At 42.1% G+C, this 13,381-nt stretch overlaps 1 protein-coding gene across 1 annotated transcript; it reads right to left on the bottom strand.

Annotated features, from left to right (window-relative positions):
• Nucleotides 1–6,205: 6,205 nt before the first annotated feature.
• LOC146638671 (uncharacterized) lies at nucleotides 6,206–9,973 on the bottom strand. The gene is made up of 14 exons (XM_085370414.1): nucleotides 9,875–9,973; nucleotides 9,429–9,767; nucleotides 9,146–9,274; nucleotides 8,883–9,050; nucleotides 8,695–8,765; nucleotides 8,375–8,621; nucleotides 8,191–8,283; nucleotides 7,779–8,099; nucleotides 7,506–7,634; nucleotides 7,246–7,410; nucleotides 6,857–6,900; nucleotides 6,651–6,753; nucleotides 6,545–6,575; nucleotides 6,206–6,468 (listed from the first exon to the last, which is right to left on the bottom strand). Exons 1-14 carry the CDS (start codon nucleotides 9,936–9,938, stop codon nucleotides 6,411–6,413), a joined length of 1,962 nt encoding a protein of 653 aa, XP_085226540.1. The 5' UTR covers nucleotides 9,939–9,973; the 3' UTR covers nucleotides 6,206–6,410.
• Nucleotides 9,974–13,381: the final 3,408 nt, after the last annotated feature.

Here is a 13,381-nt window from a genome sequence, read left to right as displayed (position 1 = left end):
ATAGTCTGCAGTTTTCTGCTTCTTGTGTTACTTTCAAAGATACTGGGAAGTCTGGGGAGAGTGTGGAGCAGGTCGATGGTTGCAGGCAATAAACAACAAAAAGCAGAAGATGATATAGGTGCAAAGCAGGAAAAGGGGTCAGTTATGCAAAGAGACATGGGTGGCTCTTTGAGACTGTGGGCCATTCATCGGGCGGTGGTGCACCGTCTCAACCTGACTGAGACTCAGTCCTCAGGTCCTGCTAAAGTCTTCTGGGTGATGTCCAGGATGCACCGGCGCACAGCTCCAGATTCCAGTCTCCAGGCTCCAGGGCCAGACAGATGTAAACACAGCCTGACCGCACACAGAGGCACTGTGCCAGGCTGTCCTCACCTCGCACATAAACAGCCAAGGAGGCCAAACTGTGGGCCAGGGGACAGACAGCACCGATCTTGGCTGGAGGCAAAGAGGGGAAGGGAAGGGGGGCAATGGGGGGGGAGCAGGGGAGCATGAGGAAATGATTTTATGCTTGTTAGAGCAGTACACATTCATGAAAAAAAAATGCTGGCATCAAGACTTACGCGCCTTAACATTGTATATATACATTCTATTGTTCTCATTATTTGCAGTTCCGAATTGTGGTTCATGCCACCGGTGGTATGTGCATTCGGGTGGATCAGCTTAGATATTTTCTCCAACGCCCTGTCGCGACAGATGCGCCGGGCTCCTCAGCGCCTGTTTGATTCATGCGTCAGGACAAATATGGGTCAAAATGAAACATCCAACACGGTGGCTTCTTCTTGCTTGTTCTTCTTTCTTCTTTTTCATTCCCTTTGCACTTTCTTCTTTTCAAAGCTCGGCTCAGCGGGGCTGCGCGTCTCCGCTGCACCACAGCCAGGTTGTGTGTGCCTGCATATGTGTGCGTGTGCGTACGTTTGTGCGATGAGACGTGACAAGCGCCTTCATCCTCCCCTCAGACACCGCATTCCACAACGCTCCGCCACTCGCTCCGTGTGGCGCGCTTTTCATCTTTCCTCCACCCGTTCGTTCCTTCTTCTTCTCCTTCTTCTTCCTCTTCTTCTCCTCTTCCTCCCTCTCCTTGCTCTTCGTCTGCTCGCTCTCACAGGTTGGAAGAAAGGCAAACGGAGGAATGAAAGGGACAAGATTCTAATTGGAGGAGGAGGCTGAGACAAAAGTAGGGGGATAACGAAGGGAAGCAACGATAACACATGTAAAACACAAAGCCTTAATCTTAGAGAGCATTTGGAGGGATCTCTCATTTCTTTCCCTCCACATTGAAGCGAGGCGGGGGGTTGTGTGTATGGGAACACGAGGGGATAGGATGTGATTATGAGCACAGAGCTGACAGACAGATAGATTGGTGTGTGTATATGTCTGGGGATATGTGTGTGTATCCCCACAGGGCCTTCAGATCCCTCTGTTCGTAGGGACCAACTTAAGAAAACCGTGTACTTTTACAGTTGTTTACTTATTTGGAGACAAGTGCAACAAAGTACTAATTTATTTAAGTACCTACATCTGTACTGAACACCTGTGAATATGTTTTGCGCACAACTTGCTCTCTTTTTAGTTGGACTGTCAAAGAAGAAGCAAAGACAAAAGCATTTAAAAGATCAAGTCCAATAATCCTGAATATATGTGTTATTGCTGTTTCTATCTGCTCGGCCAAATGGCTGGCTGCCTCTCAAACTCTCTCCATCCCTCCCTGTAGTGCTTCTCCTTTGCATGTGGATTCTGCCTCTTTACTTATTTGTGTCGCCTATGAGCTTCTCTGACATGCTGCTGAGCCTCTGGGGTCCTCGGGTGATATGATAGAGCTCGGGGACTTTGGTTTCCTTGTGACTGCTGTGAAACTCCATTCAGATGATGAAACTGCGGTGCAGCTGTGTCTGCAGCTCACGGTGGGATGCTGGTGTCTTTGTGGCTCTCTGCAAGGCTGAGGCAAATTCTCACTGATGAAAGAGTCTGCAAATGTGCGTCTTTTGCCCGGGCCCATATCTTCTCACAGGAAAGCCATTCCGACTGTCTGGCTATCTGCTTGCATGTATGTTTGTGTGGATTTAGCGTCCGAGGCCAATAAATCCACACCATTTTCTTATGATCCCCTTTAACAGCCCCGCATGCCCACTAATGTCAGAAAGTGTTGTTTTTATAGACGTACTTTGTTAATTAGCGTGTGTAGGCACTGGAGTGAAGAAAAACCTAATTATGGCATGAAGCACAAATGACATGTGTCAAATTTTTTTTCCCCACGAATCACGCCACGGAGTTTGGATCTTGTGAATCACAGAGAGGCTGAAAATAACAGTAAAAGATAACCTGGCAAAGCACATTTCCACAGTCTTCCCTGAGGTGATGCAAGACTTTAGACAAATGTCTTGTTTGTTCACCACTGAATGGCCATCTTTCAAGGGGTGGCATGCCAGCACAAGCACGCACAAACACTCCTTCCCACACACACACACACACACACACACACAAACATATGCACATAGGAGCAGATCATTTTTCTCCCTCGTGAAGTAGGTAGCGAGAATATTATAAACCAAAATCATAACGCATTGCCTTCGGCCAGAGGTTGGACGAGGAGAGGAGAGGCAACTGCGTAATTGAATTACTGTCTGACAGACAAGGAGATAGATAGATAGACAGATAGAGAGAGAGAGAGAGAGAGAGAGAGAGAGAGAGAGAGAGAGAGAGAGAGAGAGGCATAAATTTGTGTGTGCCTGTGTGTGCATGTAAGTGAGAGAGTGACAGCAAAGAGCCTTATCCAACATTAATAACAGCCACTAATCCCCTGATGTGATTACCTCTCCCTCCCTCCTCCTCTACTTTACCACCTCTCCTTCCATCCTTCCACACTCTTTCTCCCATTCAACAGCGCCAGCCACTTGTCTTCCATTGCAGAGCTCAGCTGGTCCAATCCCCTGAACAGATCCAAGACTTCCACTGTGTTCAGCTGCCAGGACGATGGAGGTCTTCCAATTTGACGCCTCTCTTTACTAGAACTCGCCTCTGGGCAGGTGTATGAAAAAGCAAAAGTCAGTGGTGTTAGCGTGGAGATGGAAGCAAATTTAAACAGATTAAGAGCCATGCCTCTGTTCAAAGCTCTGACACTTAATGCTGTCTGAATGAGAGGTGACGTGTGATATGAATCGTGCAGGCTATGGTTTTGGATGTTCAAACGTTTATGGAAATATCTGCAAGCATTAAGGATTATGGGTGTGCAAAGGGAAGCAACAAGCATGTCAGTATAGCTATTTCTGTCCTCAATGACTGGCTGCCAAATGCAATTTTTTTTCTCCAGCATTTTATAAACTCGCTACATCAATATAAAGTCTAGTGTGTTTCTATGGAAACTTAGACCTCCGAGAAGGTTGAAATTCACCACTTACTCAAGATCTGCTCAGTAATAGCATGCTATAATGAATATTTACAGTGTGCTTAGTTTACATACATGTATCACAGAGTTCAGGGATTTTACAAAGTTGCATTGTGCACATTTTTGAAGTTTGAATAGTCTGAGTGTGAATCAACGCTAATCAAATCTTTAACAGATGAATATTGTAACGCTGTACACACACTGAGAGCCTCGCAAGGAAAAGTACGCAGAAACCAACACACACAAACCCAGATGAACTGATGGGTCCTTCCTGGAAATGACTGTGGAGTACAACATTGCACATGGTTTACTTTGTGATATCTCCATGGCAACTACTATGTCTGACCTTCAAACATGTGTGCTGACTTCTGTGTGGTTAAGGTCGGCTAATCAGATCACATCATCTTGAACACAAATGTGCCCTCAGATTGCTCTTGCTTCATAAATGAGGTGATTTCTTTTGTTTTTTTACACCCTAACAACCAACACAAGTTTGCCATCAGTCCAGTTCACGCAGAACTTTTGGTTCTGATTTTAGCATCGCTGCGTTGGACTGTTTTCATTTCCACAATGACAGCCATGCTGCAGCTCTAAGAAGATGAAAAGTTCCCTGTGCTGTAGTTTGCAGGGGGTTTGAATAAAGACTTGAATCAATTAGTGCTTCTTTCATCAGCAAATAGGCCATACCCCTGCATGCTTTCACAGGCTGCCTCTGTGACTTGCCTTCTCTTTTTTGTTCCAACTTAACTCTCTGGCCCTTTCATTTGTGCTCTGTTCAATACTCTCATCTGCTCTGTTATTCTCAAGTTCATAAGCCTCTCCATAAGGGCCAACATCTGGCAGCTCCTTGGCCCCAGGGCCGTGCATCCGTTCCGGGGCAACGGGGCCTGGAGATCAGCCCCTCCTGTGGAGCTGAGCCTTTGGTGTATGTGGTACCGTTCAGCGTCCCCACTTCCTGAATGTTGAGGCCTTGATGTGGCCAGAACCATAGTGCATGATTTATTACAGTGCTAACTCTGTCCCCACTGCTAGTGCCATTATTATAACCATACATCCTCAGTCTTCAAGCTCCCACCTGCAAATTTTACAGTGAAGCCTTTAGCAGGCACAGCTGACACAGCTCTGCACGGCCTTCATAAGGAGTTTTCTGGTGTTACCTTAATGCATGTTTGATCCCAGATGTTTAAAGAGGACCAGAAGTAAAAACTGTTGGGACGATGACGCATATACTGTACACTAAATTGATCATCGAGATCAGCTGTCCCTTTGGTGTCTCAACCCCTCGTTCTTTGTATATTGACTACTGCTTTCTCACTTTGTGTGGGTTTCCGGCGGCAGGCATGGTCCAGCAAGAACCAATGAAGCTGTGGGTGGAGGTGGCTGGGAGGTAAATTGGTTTTTGGCTGTGTGGCCAATCAAAGGGACCTCATCAAAGTCATCGAACCAGCGTTTCCTACAACCTTCCTTGCCTGTTTTCGTCTGTTTGTGTAAGTGCCACACAGTTTAATCAGAGGGACTTGAGAACAGAGAGTAAGATGGATGAAAGAAGAAAAGGATGCGGAAGTTTGGAGGAAAGCACCAGGACAGGAACGGGCGCCGATATTTGTGTAAGCGAAGCCAGATTGAAGAGGCAGAGGAAAGTGGAAAAACGGCAGCAGAAGTGAGGGGTCCCGAGACGAGAGGAAGTCCAGAAAGGAGGGATGTGGTGGAGCTTTGTTTACAGGCCAGGGTCACAAAGTATACTGTGACTTTGTGCGTCAGCAGCTCTGAGTTTGTGATGGGTTACCACAGAAAAGCAATAATCAAGCAATATTTACACCACTGTAGAGAATTAGTCCATTTCTCAGGAAGTCAGTTTGTGAAGTTAAAAACAACAATTCTTCCATCTGTGGTTTAGTCGTAGGACATTTTAAAGAGATATAAACAAGCAGAAACAGGAAGTGGAAGTCGTTTAAAAAAAATTTAAAAAAAAAAAAACATCCATGCGTGCACACACAAACATTGATCACTACTGTGCCATGTGGTCCCCGCTGAGACACATGGCTTAGGTATCCCCCCTTGTGATCCCCCATTAGTCTGAGACTCCCTCTCAGGCAGCTGCCTCAAAGCTCCACGGAGGTATCAGATCTCCTCCTCTTCCTCTTCTCCTTAATTAGGACTATTAAGAGATTTACAGGACAGATGGGTGGAAATCCAGCTGGCTGCAGCGCCAGCCGCTGAGGACGGCTCTGCTGATGGCGACGTGAGAGCTCAGTGAGAGCGGTACATCAGCTTACCAGTGAAACTCTGGTGCCCTCTGGTGGTTGGAGATGGTTGTTGAGTTTTGAATGATTTCAATAAAGAAGCAGCTCTAACATTTCATTTATAATTATATAAAGTGGTAAAATGTAACTTTTAATTAATTTGTGGGGAGTTTTTTTTTCACTGAAGAGATTTAAGCAAAAGCAGCCATTACAATTCACTTTTAAGTCCAGCAGGGTTTTTTTTATTTAAAAAAAAAAGTTGTGATTGCACGCATTTGTGGTTTTAACTGATGATTTATAGAGCACACTTTAAACAAATGCATTCAGCACAGCTTGTGGCTAAGTGTTAATTTATTCTGTGATTGTTAAATAAACACACTGTGGTTTACACCGTGAAATAAAATACATGCAGAAGGACAAACACTGTAAAAGTTTCACAAAAACAATAGCAGAGCTGTCGTGCGTTCCCATTACATGCAAAACTAAAACTAACAAACAAAAAAACTGATGATTCGATGATGACTGTAGAAACGCAACCACACACACAAACAGAAGCTGCTTTATAAAAACCAGAGTCCCCCTTTTTGTAAGCTTATTTAATGAGTGTTTTCTTTTGGTTAGTTGTAATCAGCCCGACATGTCGGTGACGTTTTAGCAGATTAGTCATCTTTCCTCTGTGACAGACAAAAATATACATCCTTTTTTTTTGCAAATGTGAAATTTAAAAGTACTTTTTGTCTTGGTTAGTTCTACGATCCTTCCACAGCCCAAATTAACTCTGTGTTTTACAGCTCGTGTAGTGACTCGCAGTCTGTGTAGCGTACTTCTCCATTACCCAGCCAGCTGCAGACGAGAAAAAGTGACAGTTTTAAGCAGATCATTTCTCAAGTTGAACGTGGCGTGCGCCGCAAACACTTACATGCTCAGGGTGCCTTTTTTCTGTTTTAGTCCTGTGAAGAGAGAGCATACAGTTCAGGGGAGGAAGCTGGGTTTCTATAAGGAGCAACGCTGCTAAGCACACTTACGGCGAAGCTGCCACGTGGTTAATATGGCGCCTGTTACCACCAAGAGGCCCACCGCTACAAAGATGCCTATCAGGTGATGACTAGGACTGTTCAAAGGGCTTGCCTAGCAGAAAGGAGTACCATAAAGCTGATCTGCTCAATCAAGTGAACTATTTAGCATTATGTGTAGTTGTTTGATTTTTCTATGGTAGCATCCAAATACTTACAGTATATGGCATCATGCTGGTAATGAGTATGTCCTTCTCATGACCTACAATGCACAACCACAAAGGAAATGAGCTAGGAGGAAGTCCAGCAAATGTTGTGTTCGGCAAAACAGCTTAACACGCAGAAACAACGAGTGCAACTAAACAGGCCCACTGTGAAGCAGCTTCCTGATGTTTGAGGAACTACAATAAACTGCAATAATAAAATTGTCGCTCGTTTAAATTTTGGGGCAAGATAATAGAATATGAACAAAAATCCCTTCTTCTGCCTTGACACGAGGAAACAATTTCCCGTTCATTAATGAACCACAGCAGCCCTGTTCTGCCTGATGAACTGCACAAACACACAACTACAGGAGCAATAATAAATTTTTTAATGAAAATAACACCTGCTTCCCCAGTGGTGATCGTGAGGACATTGCTGGCTGCACTGGTGGCCTGGCTGTTCTTGGCAAACATGCGGACGTTGTATGTCGAGGGATTCATCTCTATTATTGTGGCCTCCGTCTCATGGGCTCCAAAGTCCACAGCGTTCTTTGTGTAATCCCAGGAAGCTGAAAGGAAAATATTTAACTTAATATCACAGAGTGATATGAGGATTAACAGTGTAAATTTAGCTTTAGAGCTTGTATTAAAGTGAAGTTTTTACCATTCACTGCTTTGTACTCGAGGAAATACCCGGTGATGGGGCTGTCACCTTCGGAACTAATATTCCAAAAAAGGGAAAACGAATTGCTGTCCACCTTCTTTAACTCGATCACTGGGGGATCCGGGGGCACTAGAAGATATTTAACAAGTAAAAGAAGTTTTTATCTTTTCAAGCGTTTGATTTCTGGTTTTAGTATGAGAGTTATGTCTGGGAACCATTATTTTCAGAAACTAAATCAGGGGTGGAAACAAATGTTCCCTTTAAATGTTTTACCTCCTGAGATACTGGCAGTGCTTTGCTCCCAAACTGTGGCGGCATAAAAAGTTATTGAGATTGTTGAAGGTGATGGGGTTGCTGAAGTTGATGGGGTTGTTGAAGTTGATGGGGTTGCTGAAGTTGATGGGGTTGCTGAAGTTGTTGAGGTTGCTGAAGTTGTTGAGGTTGCTGAAGTTGATGGGGTTGCTGAATTTGATGGGGTTGTTGAAGTTGATGGGGTTGCTGAAGTTGATGGGGTTGTTGAAGTTGTTGAGGTTGCTGAAGTCGATGGGGTTGCTGAAGTTGTTGAGGTTGCTGAGGTTGCAGAAGTTGCGTAAACTTGAAGTAGAGTAAAAGAAGAAGCAATTCCAGTAAGTCATTTCTCAAAAAATAATTGAGGAAAAAGTTACACTTGCTCGATAACACGTACCCGAGGAAAAATGTAGCCGCATTGTGGCAGCAGTGGAAGAAGGCAAAGTAGTTACTGTTGTTGTTGTTGTTGTTGTTGTTGTTGTTTTAGGAACTTTAAATAAAATGCATGAAATCAAACTGACATTAAAAAAATATGACAAAAAATAGTTTTTAGTCATATTTTGTAATTTTTAAAAACTTACTCTCATCCAGAGTTGAGCAGAGAGGTGCATTTGAAGCTGGTCCGACCCCGGCGATTGTTTTGGCCTGTATGAGCACGCCGTACATGGTAGAAGGCTTCAGGTTAACAAGAGTGACGGTCTCTTGTTCACGCGTGGCCGCCACAGTTAAATACTGCCACCGTTTAAACTGTTTGGCCACGGGGTCATACTCTCTGTAGTTAATGTTGTAACCCCGCAGAACGCCGTTTCTCAGCTCAGTCCTCGGAGGCTAGTCGAGAGAAAAGAGTTAGTCTACTATGTCCAGTCACAAGCCCGGAAACAGTGCTGAACTGTGACTTTACCTTCCAGGTTACTTTGATGCTGCTGGAACTGAGGGCCACAAGCTGCATATCCAGGGGCGGGCCCTCTGGTGCTGCAGGGAAAACAAATTTTAAAGGGAGCAACCACCAAAAATGTGAATTTGTTTTTACATTCTAGATCATTATATTTATCATAAAAATACTAACACATAAATGATGCTGAAACAAACCTGCTTCTTTTGCAGTGATAGTGAGAACGTTGCTGGTTTCACTCATCCCAACGCTGTTGATGGCGAACACGCGAAGGTTGTAGGTCTTGGATGGACTCAAATCCACCAAAGTCACGTGAGTCAGTGAAGGATCGTGCAGCTCGGTGGTTTTTTTTGTTTCCCAGGGTGCTGTGCAGCACAAATCCATAGATTCTGACTTTAAAATAACTTTTGAAATATCTCAAAATCTGTCATGGATACTGGGTCGGTTTTCTTGTGCTTACTCTGTTTGTTTTTTATATCAACCCTGTAAGCTGTAATGGGACGGCCGCCGTCGAACACAGGACTCCAGCGAATAGTGACGGTCCTTTCCTTCACCTCTCTTGCCTCGATTCTCAGTGGATTCGGTGGAACTAAAAGGTAAGGGAAAAAACTAAATATGAGCTTATACAATGCTGAAATAATGAGATGACTAATCAGTTACCAGACAAAAACTGAAACTACCCAAAAAAAAAAGATTTTTAACTAAACATGCTGCTTATTTTATTAAATTTGTCTTTGCCTCACCTGCATTCACTTTCAGAGTCACGTGATGTTTCTGGTCATTGAACCAGCCTGGTATTTCCACACGACAGCCGTACACGCCAGAGTCCTGCTCCTCGGCGTGCCTGATGGTCAGAGACACATCACCCTGGCCAAGATTGCCCATGAGCAGGTAACGTTCTGACAACCTGCTGATCACTGACGTCCCATCTGTCTTTAGCACCTCGTTGGCACAGCCGCTGTTAGGTATGGTTCCCTTGCCCCAGCATGCAGAAAGCCTGCCGTAATACTTTGCATCATAGCTGCATTTTAAAATAGCATCTGTTCCCACCGTGACTGTTACAGTTTCTGCAGACACGAAACCTGAAAAGGCATTGAGATTTTTTTTTACATTTTTTAAATGGAAAAAATACATTAATTAGTCACTGCACAGCTAAATCAAATGCAAATCATATGCATGGCTGTCTTACCTGCAAGAAAACAAAAGAGAAGGTTGCAATACACAGCAAGGTGTTTGCTGGCCAAAATAATCATTTTACCTTCTTCTCTCTAAATCAAAGGACAGATTGGTTGACCTGCTAAACACCACTAAACGAAACCCAGGGTGGTTTCAGCTCTCAAATATTTCCAGATCACATGATGCTTCCTTGATAAGCACACACAAACAACTTCTGCTGGTAGAAGAGGAATGTAGAAAGGAGCTGTTTCCTTTTTTGTGGTTTTGGTTCCTTTTACTAGAAGGGGCAAACTGTTTCCTTTTTGATGATTAGACAGACACAGAATCAAGGTTATCAAAATGACGAATTCATTCCCAGTGTTGGTTCCCAGCTTCTGTAGCAGTGGTAGGGATAGAGCATTAACTATTCAAAATATCCTCCCTGCATCTCGGAGACTAATGCTTTAAATTGTTACTAATAATTTATTCCAGCAGGAAATATTCAAAGTAACTTCAAAACATGCTATTTACTCATCAGCACAAGGCATTTAAAGAGATACAATGCACTTTGGTCCACTGAAATCAAATATTTATTGTGTCCTCAAATTTAACGCATTAAATACATTTTTTTAATGTAAAAAGAAGGAGAGACTGGTTTAACCAAAGGCCATTGAACTGGTTTCTTTGAGTGCTGAGTAAACGTTTGGGCATGGTGGCTGTTTAGTAACCCAGCAAAGAACTTCCTCTCTGATAAGAACCCAAGACACATGCGGTTTTCTGCCATTTTTTAAAAAAGCTAGTAGATTATTTTTTTTTTTTATCATGTTTCTTTAGAGGATTGAAAGGCAAACTTTTTTTTGTACATGCAGTACCTTAAGTGAGTGAGCAAACGAAATTAATTAAAATAATCATTAATTATACAGTACTATACAGTAATGTGCAAACATCTTAAACATTACTGTATTAGCATATCTTATGTCTTAATAATTTATTTGGGACATTGGTAATTTGTGCATCAGTTGTTGTTGTTTTTAATATAATGAAATGCAGCATATAAGGCAAAACAGTATATTTTTTAAAAAAAACTTGAAGGTCAATATTTATTCTTCAACACAGTCAGCTTTCTGCTAATTTCTTTAAGTAGTCTTCAGGAATGCTTCTCCTGACTTTTTAAAGGACAATCAAAGCTCATCTTTGGATTTTTGCTGCCTTATTCTGTCAAAATGATCCCACGCTGCTTCAATAATGCTGATGTGCGGCCTCTGTGGAGGCCAATCCATGACTGACAGTTTCAAATGAGTGTTTTTGTCTAAGCTTTGGTATTGGCGATGTGTTTGAGATCATTTTCATGCTGAAAAATCAAACTGTTGTCAGTCAGACAATAACATGATGGTTTTGCATGGCGGATGAGGAAGACAGTCTGGCCTTTGAAACAAAATATAAAAGAATAAGGGGTGGCTCAAGACCTTTGCACAGTATTGTTTGTACCATCACATTTCGCGTTTATCTCTGCGTGAAATTCCAAACTAGAAGGATTTCTGATAAACTATTCTTAACAAATTTTTTTCGCTTGTTTTTTTTTTAAAAGATAAAATGGAAAGAGACATAAAATGGAATTCATGGAAAGAGCAGTGAAACAATGTGGTTAGCTGGAAACCAGACGCTCACTGCTACAAGGGCTTCTACCCACGTAGTACAGAACCCAGCTACTCACCTATCAGGCTGCCCTCGTACAGTTAACATTTATGAGAAACAGGGTGAAACAAAGTGTGACAGTGTAACCTTGGTGCCGCTTGTGTCGTCTTCTTGTGACCTCACTGAAAACTTTTTTTTGTTTTCCAGGGGATCGGAAACAGTTACTTTCACTCTTAATTTCTTCTATTTAGCTTATATTACCACTGGGGGGGTTTATAGAGAGAGGAACTAAAAGCAAAAGAGAAGCAACTTTCTTTTAATGAATTGACGTGAAAATCTGTGTAATGGTTTTTACAGTCAATATCTCAGAGCAAGCAAAAATGTTGCTCTGAGATATTGTTATTAAAGAGACATTTGATTACAGACTAGTATGTTGTAAAACAGTGAAGCCCTTGTGTTAAAAAAATACAGCAACAAAGTATACATTGGTAAGATTACAGTGACCTTGGTTATTTTCTGTTCATTAATATTTTGGCATTAGATCCAGTAGGTGGCATTGTGTTACTAATATAACAGCAGCCTTTTTTCAAGCCATACAAGTGCATTTTCTGCCATCAAATAACAGCAAAACAATGGATTTATCATTCATTTATGTGAACAGCATTAGTGCTCAGACACAAACAACACGTTTTCACATTTTATTTTAGTCTGAGAATGGCGGCCCCTATTCTGAACATGGTATATTTTCTTTCATACTGATTAGTGGGGGTCAAAAGGTTTCTCTTCAAATAAATAAAGTCAACAAATATCTTAGCAGCAAAAAAAAAAAATCTGCACATCTTTGTTCTTCAAAGGAAAATGTTTGCTGAGATGAATTCTTTGAGACAAGTATTACTTCTGTTTAGAATTGAGAGATCAGGAAAAACACATTTTATATGAACTATTTCAGAATTCATTTAGAACAAACAGGTAATAAAATCCCCCAATATTAACTCTGTAACTAGGAGACAAAAAAGGATGACCCAGTCTCAGTGGCTTTAACGTTGTAACCTGTTATCAATTTAACTGTTAAACCTATATCATTTTTCTCGGTAAACCCTACAGACAGTTGTGTGGGGAAAATCCCAGCAGATCATCACTTTCTGAATTGCTCAGACCACCAGCAACCATGCCAGGTTGAAATTCACGTATTCACCTTCCTTCCCCATTCTGATGCTCGCTCTCAGTTTCAACTTCAAAAGGTCGTCTCAACAGTGTCTTCATGCCTAAATGCACTGAGCTGCTGCCATGTGATTGATTAAACTGATATTTGTGTTACCTAATAAAGTGGTCAGCGTGTGTAAATACCACATACTATGTTTCATTCATAAATATGAAAATAATACCTAGTTCAGCCACATCTGAAAAATCTTGCTTCAACTATATTTTGAGCTGCCTTGCTCCTTTACTACAGTGAAAAACACAACCACTGTTTCTCCTGCAGGAATAGAGGGCAGGTGTTGACTTTACTGATGCCCACAAAGTGCTGGGAAAACATTTTGTCTCAGCTAGACCATCTTCCATCTAAAAAAGGCGTGTTAAATATTTATTATGCCCAAAGGTGGGTTTAATCAATATTCACATTTTGTTATTTGTGGATAATGAAAGTTGGGCAGCATCACTTGGATGTTGCATCATGGCTCTACAATCAACTGGAGTTAACTAACGAGTTTATTTTGGTACAAAAGGGAACCTTCATACCTTTCAAGTCTAAATGAAACTTGTAGAAGTACATTCGTAGTTTCCAACACATGCTTACAGTAAGCGTGTGCTGCCTAAAACAGTTGTTTTAGGCAGCACACGCTCCATCTATTAAACACTCTCATTACGTTAACTCCCCTGTTAAACAAGACAGAACTGAGCACAG

The sequence above is a fragment of the Diplotaxodon limnothrissa genome, linkage group LG2 (genome assembly GCF_057381915.1).
Source record: "Diplotaxodon limnothrissa isolate DT_005_m linkage group LG2, D_limnothrissa_male_GT1.1, whole genome shotgun sequence".
Lineage (NCBI taxonomy): Eukaryota > Metazoa > Chordata > Actinopteri > Cichliformes > Cichlidae > Diplotaxodon > Diplotaxodon limnothrissa.
This window is presented reverse-complemented; position numbering and strand designations above follow the sequence as displayed.

What these genes read in the sequence shown, in the direction of transcription:
- LOC146638671 (XM_085370414.1), bottom strand. Translation starts at nt 9,938, where the DNA reads ATGATTATTTTGGCCAGCAAACACCTTGCTGTGTATTGCAACCTTCTC. An exon ending in GACTCTGAAAGTGAATGCAG is followed by an intron (nt 9,275 to 9,428) that starts GTGAGGCAAAGA and finishes CTTACCTTTTAG; the next exon opens with TTCCACCGAATCCACTGAGA. An exon ending in GATCACCACTGGGGAAGCAG is followed by an intron (nt 6,901 to 7,245) that starts GTGTTATTTTCA and finishes TGTGCATTGTAG; the next exon opens with GTCATGAGAAGGACATACTC.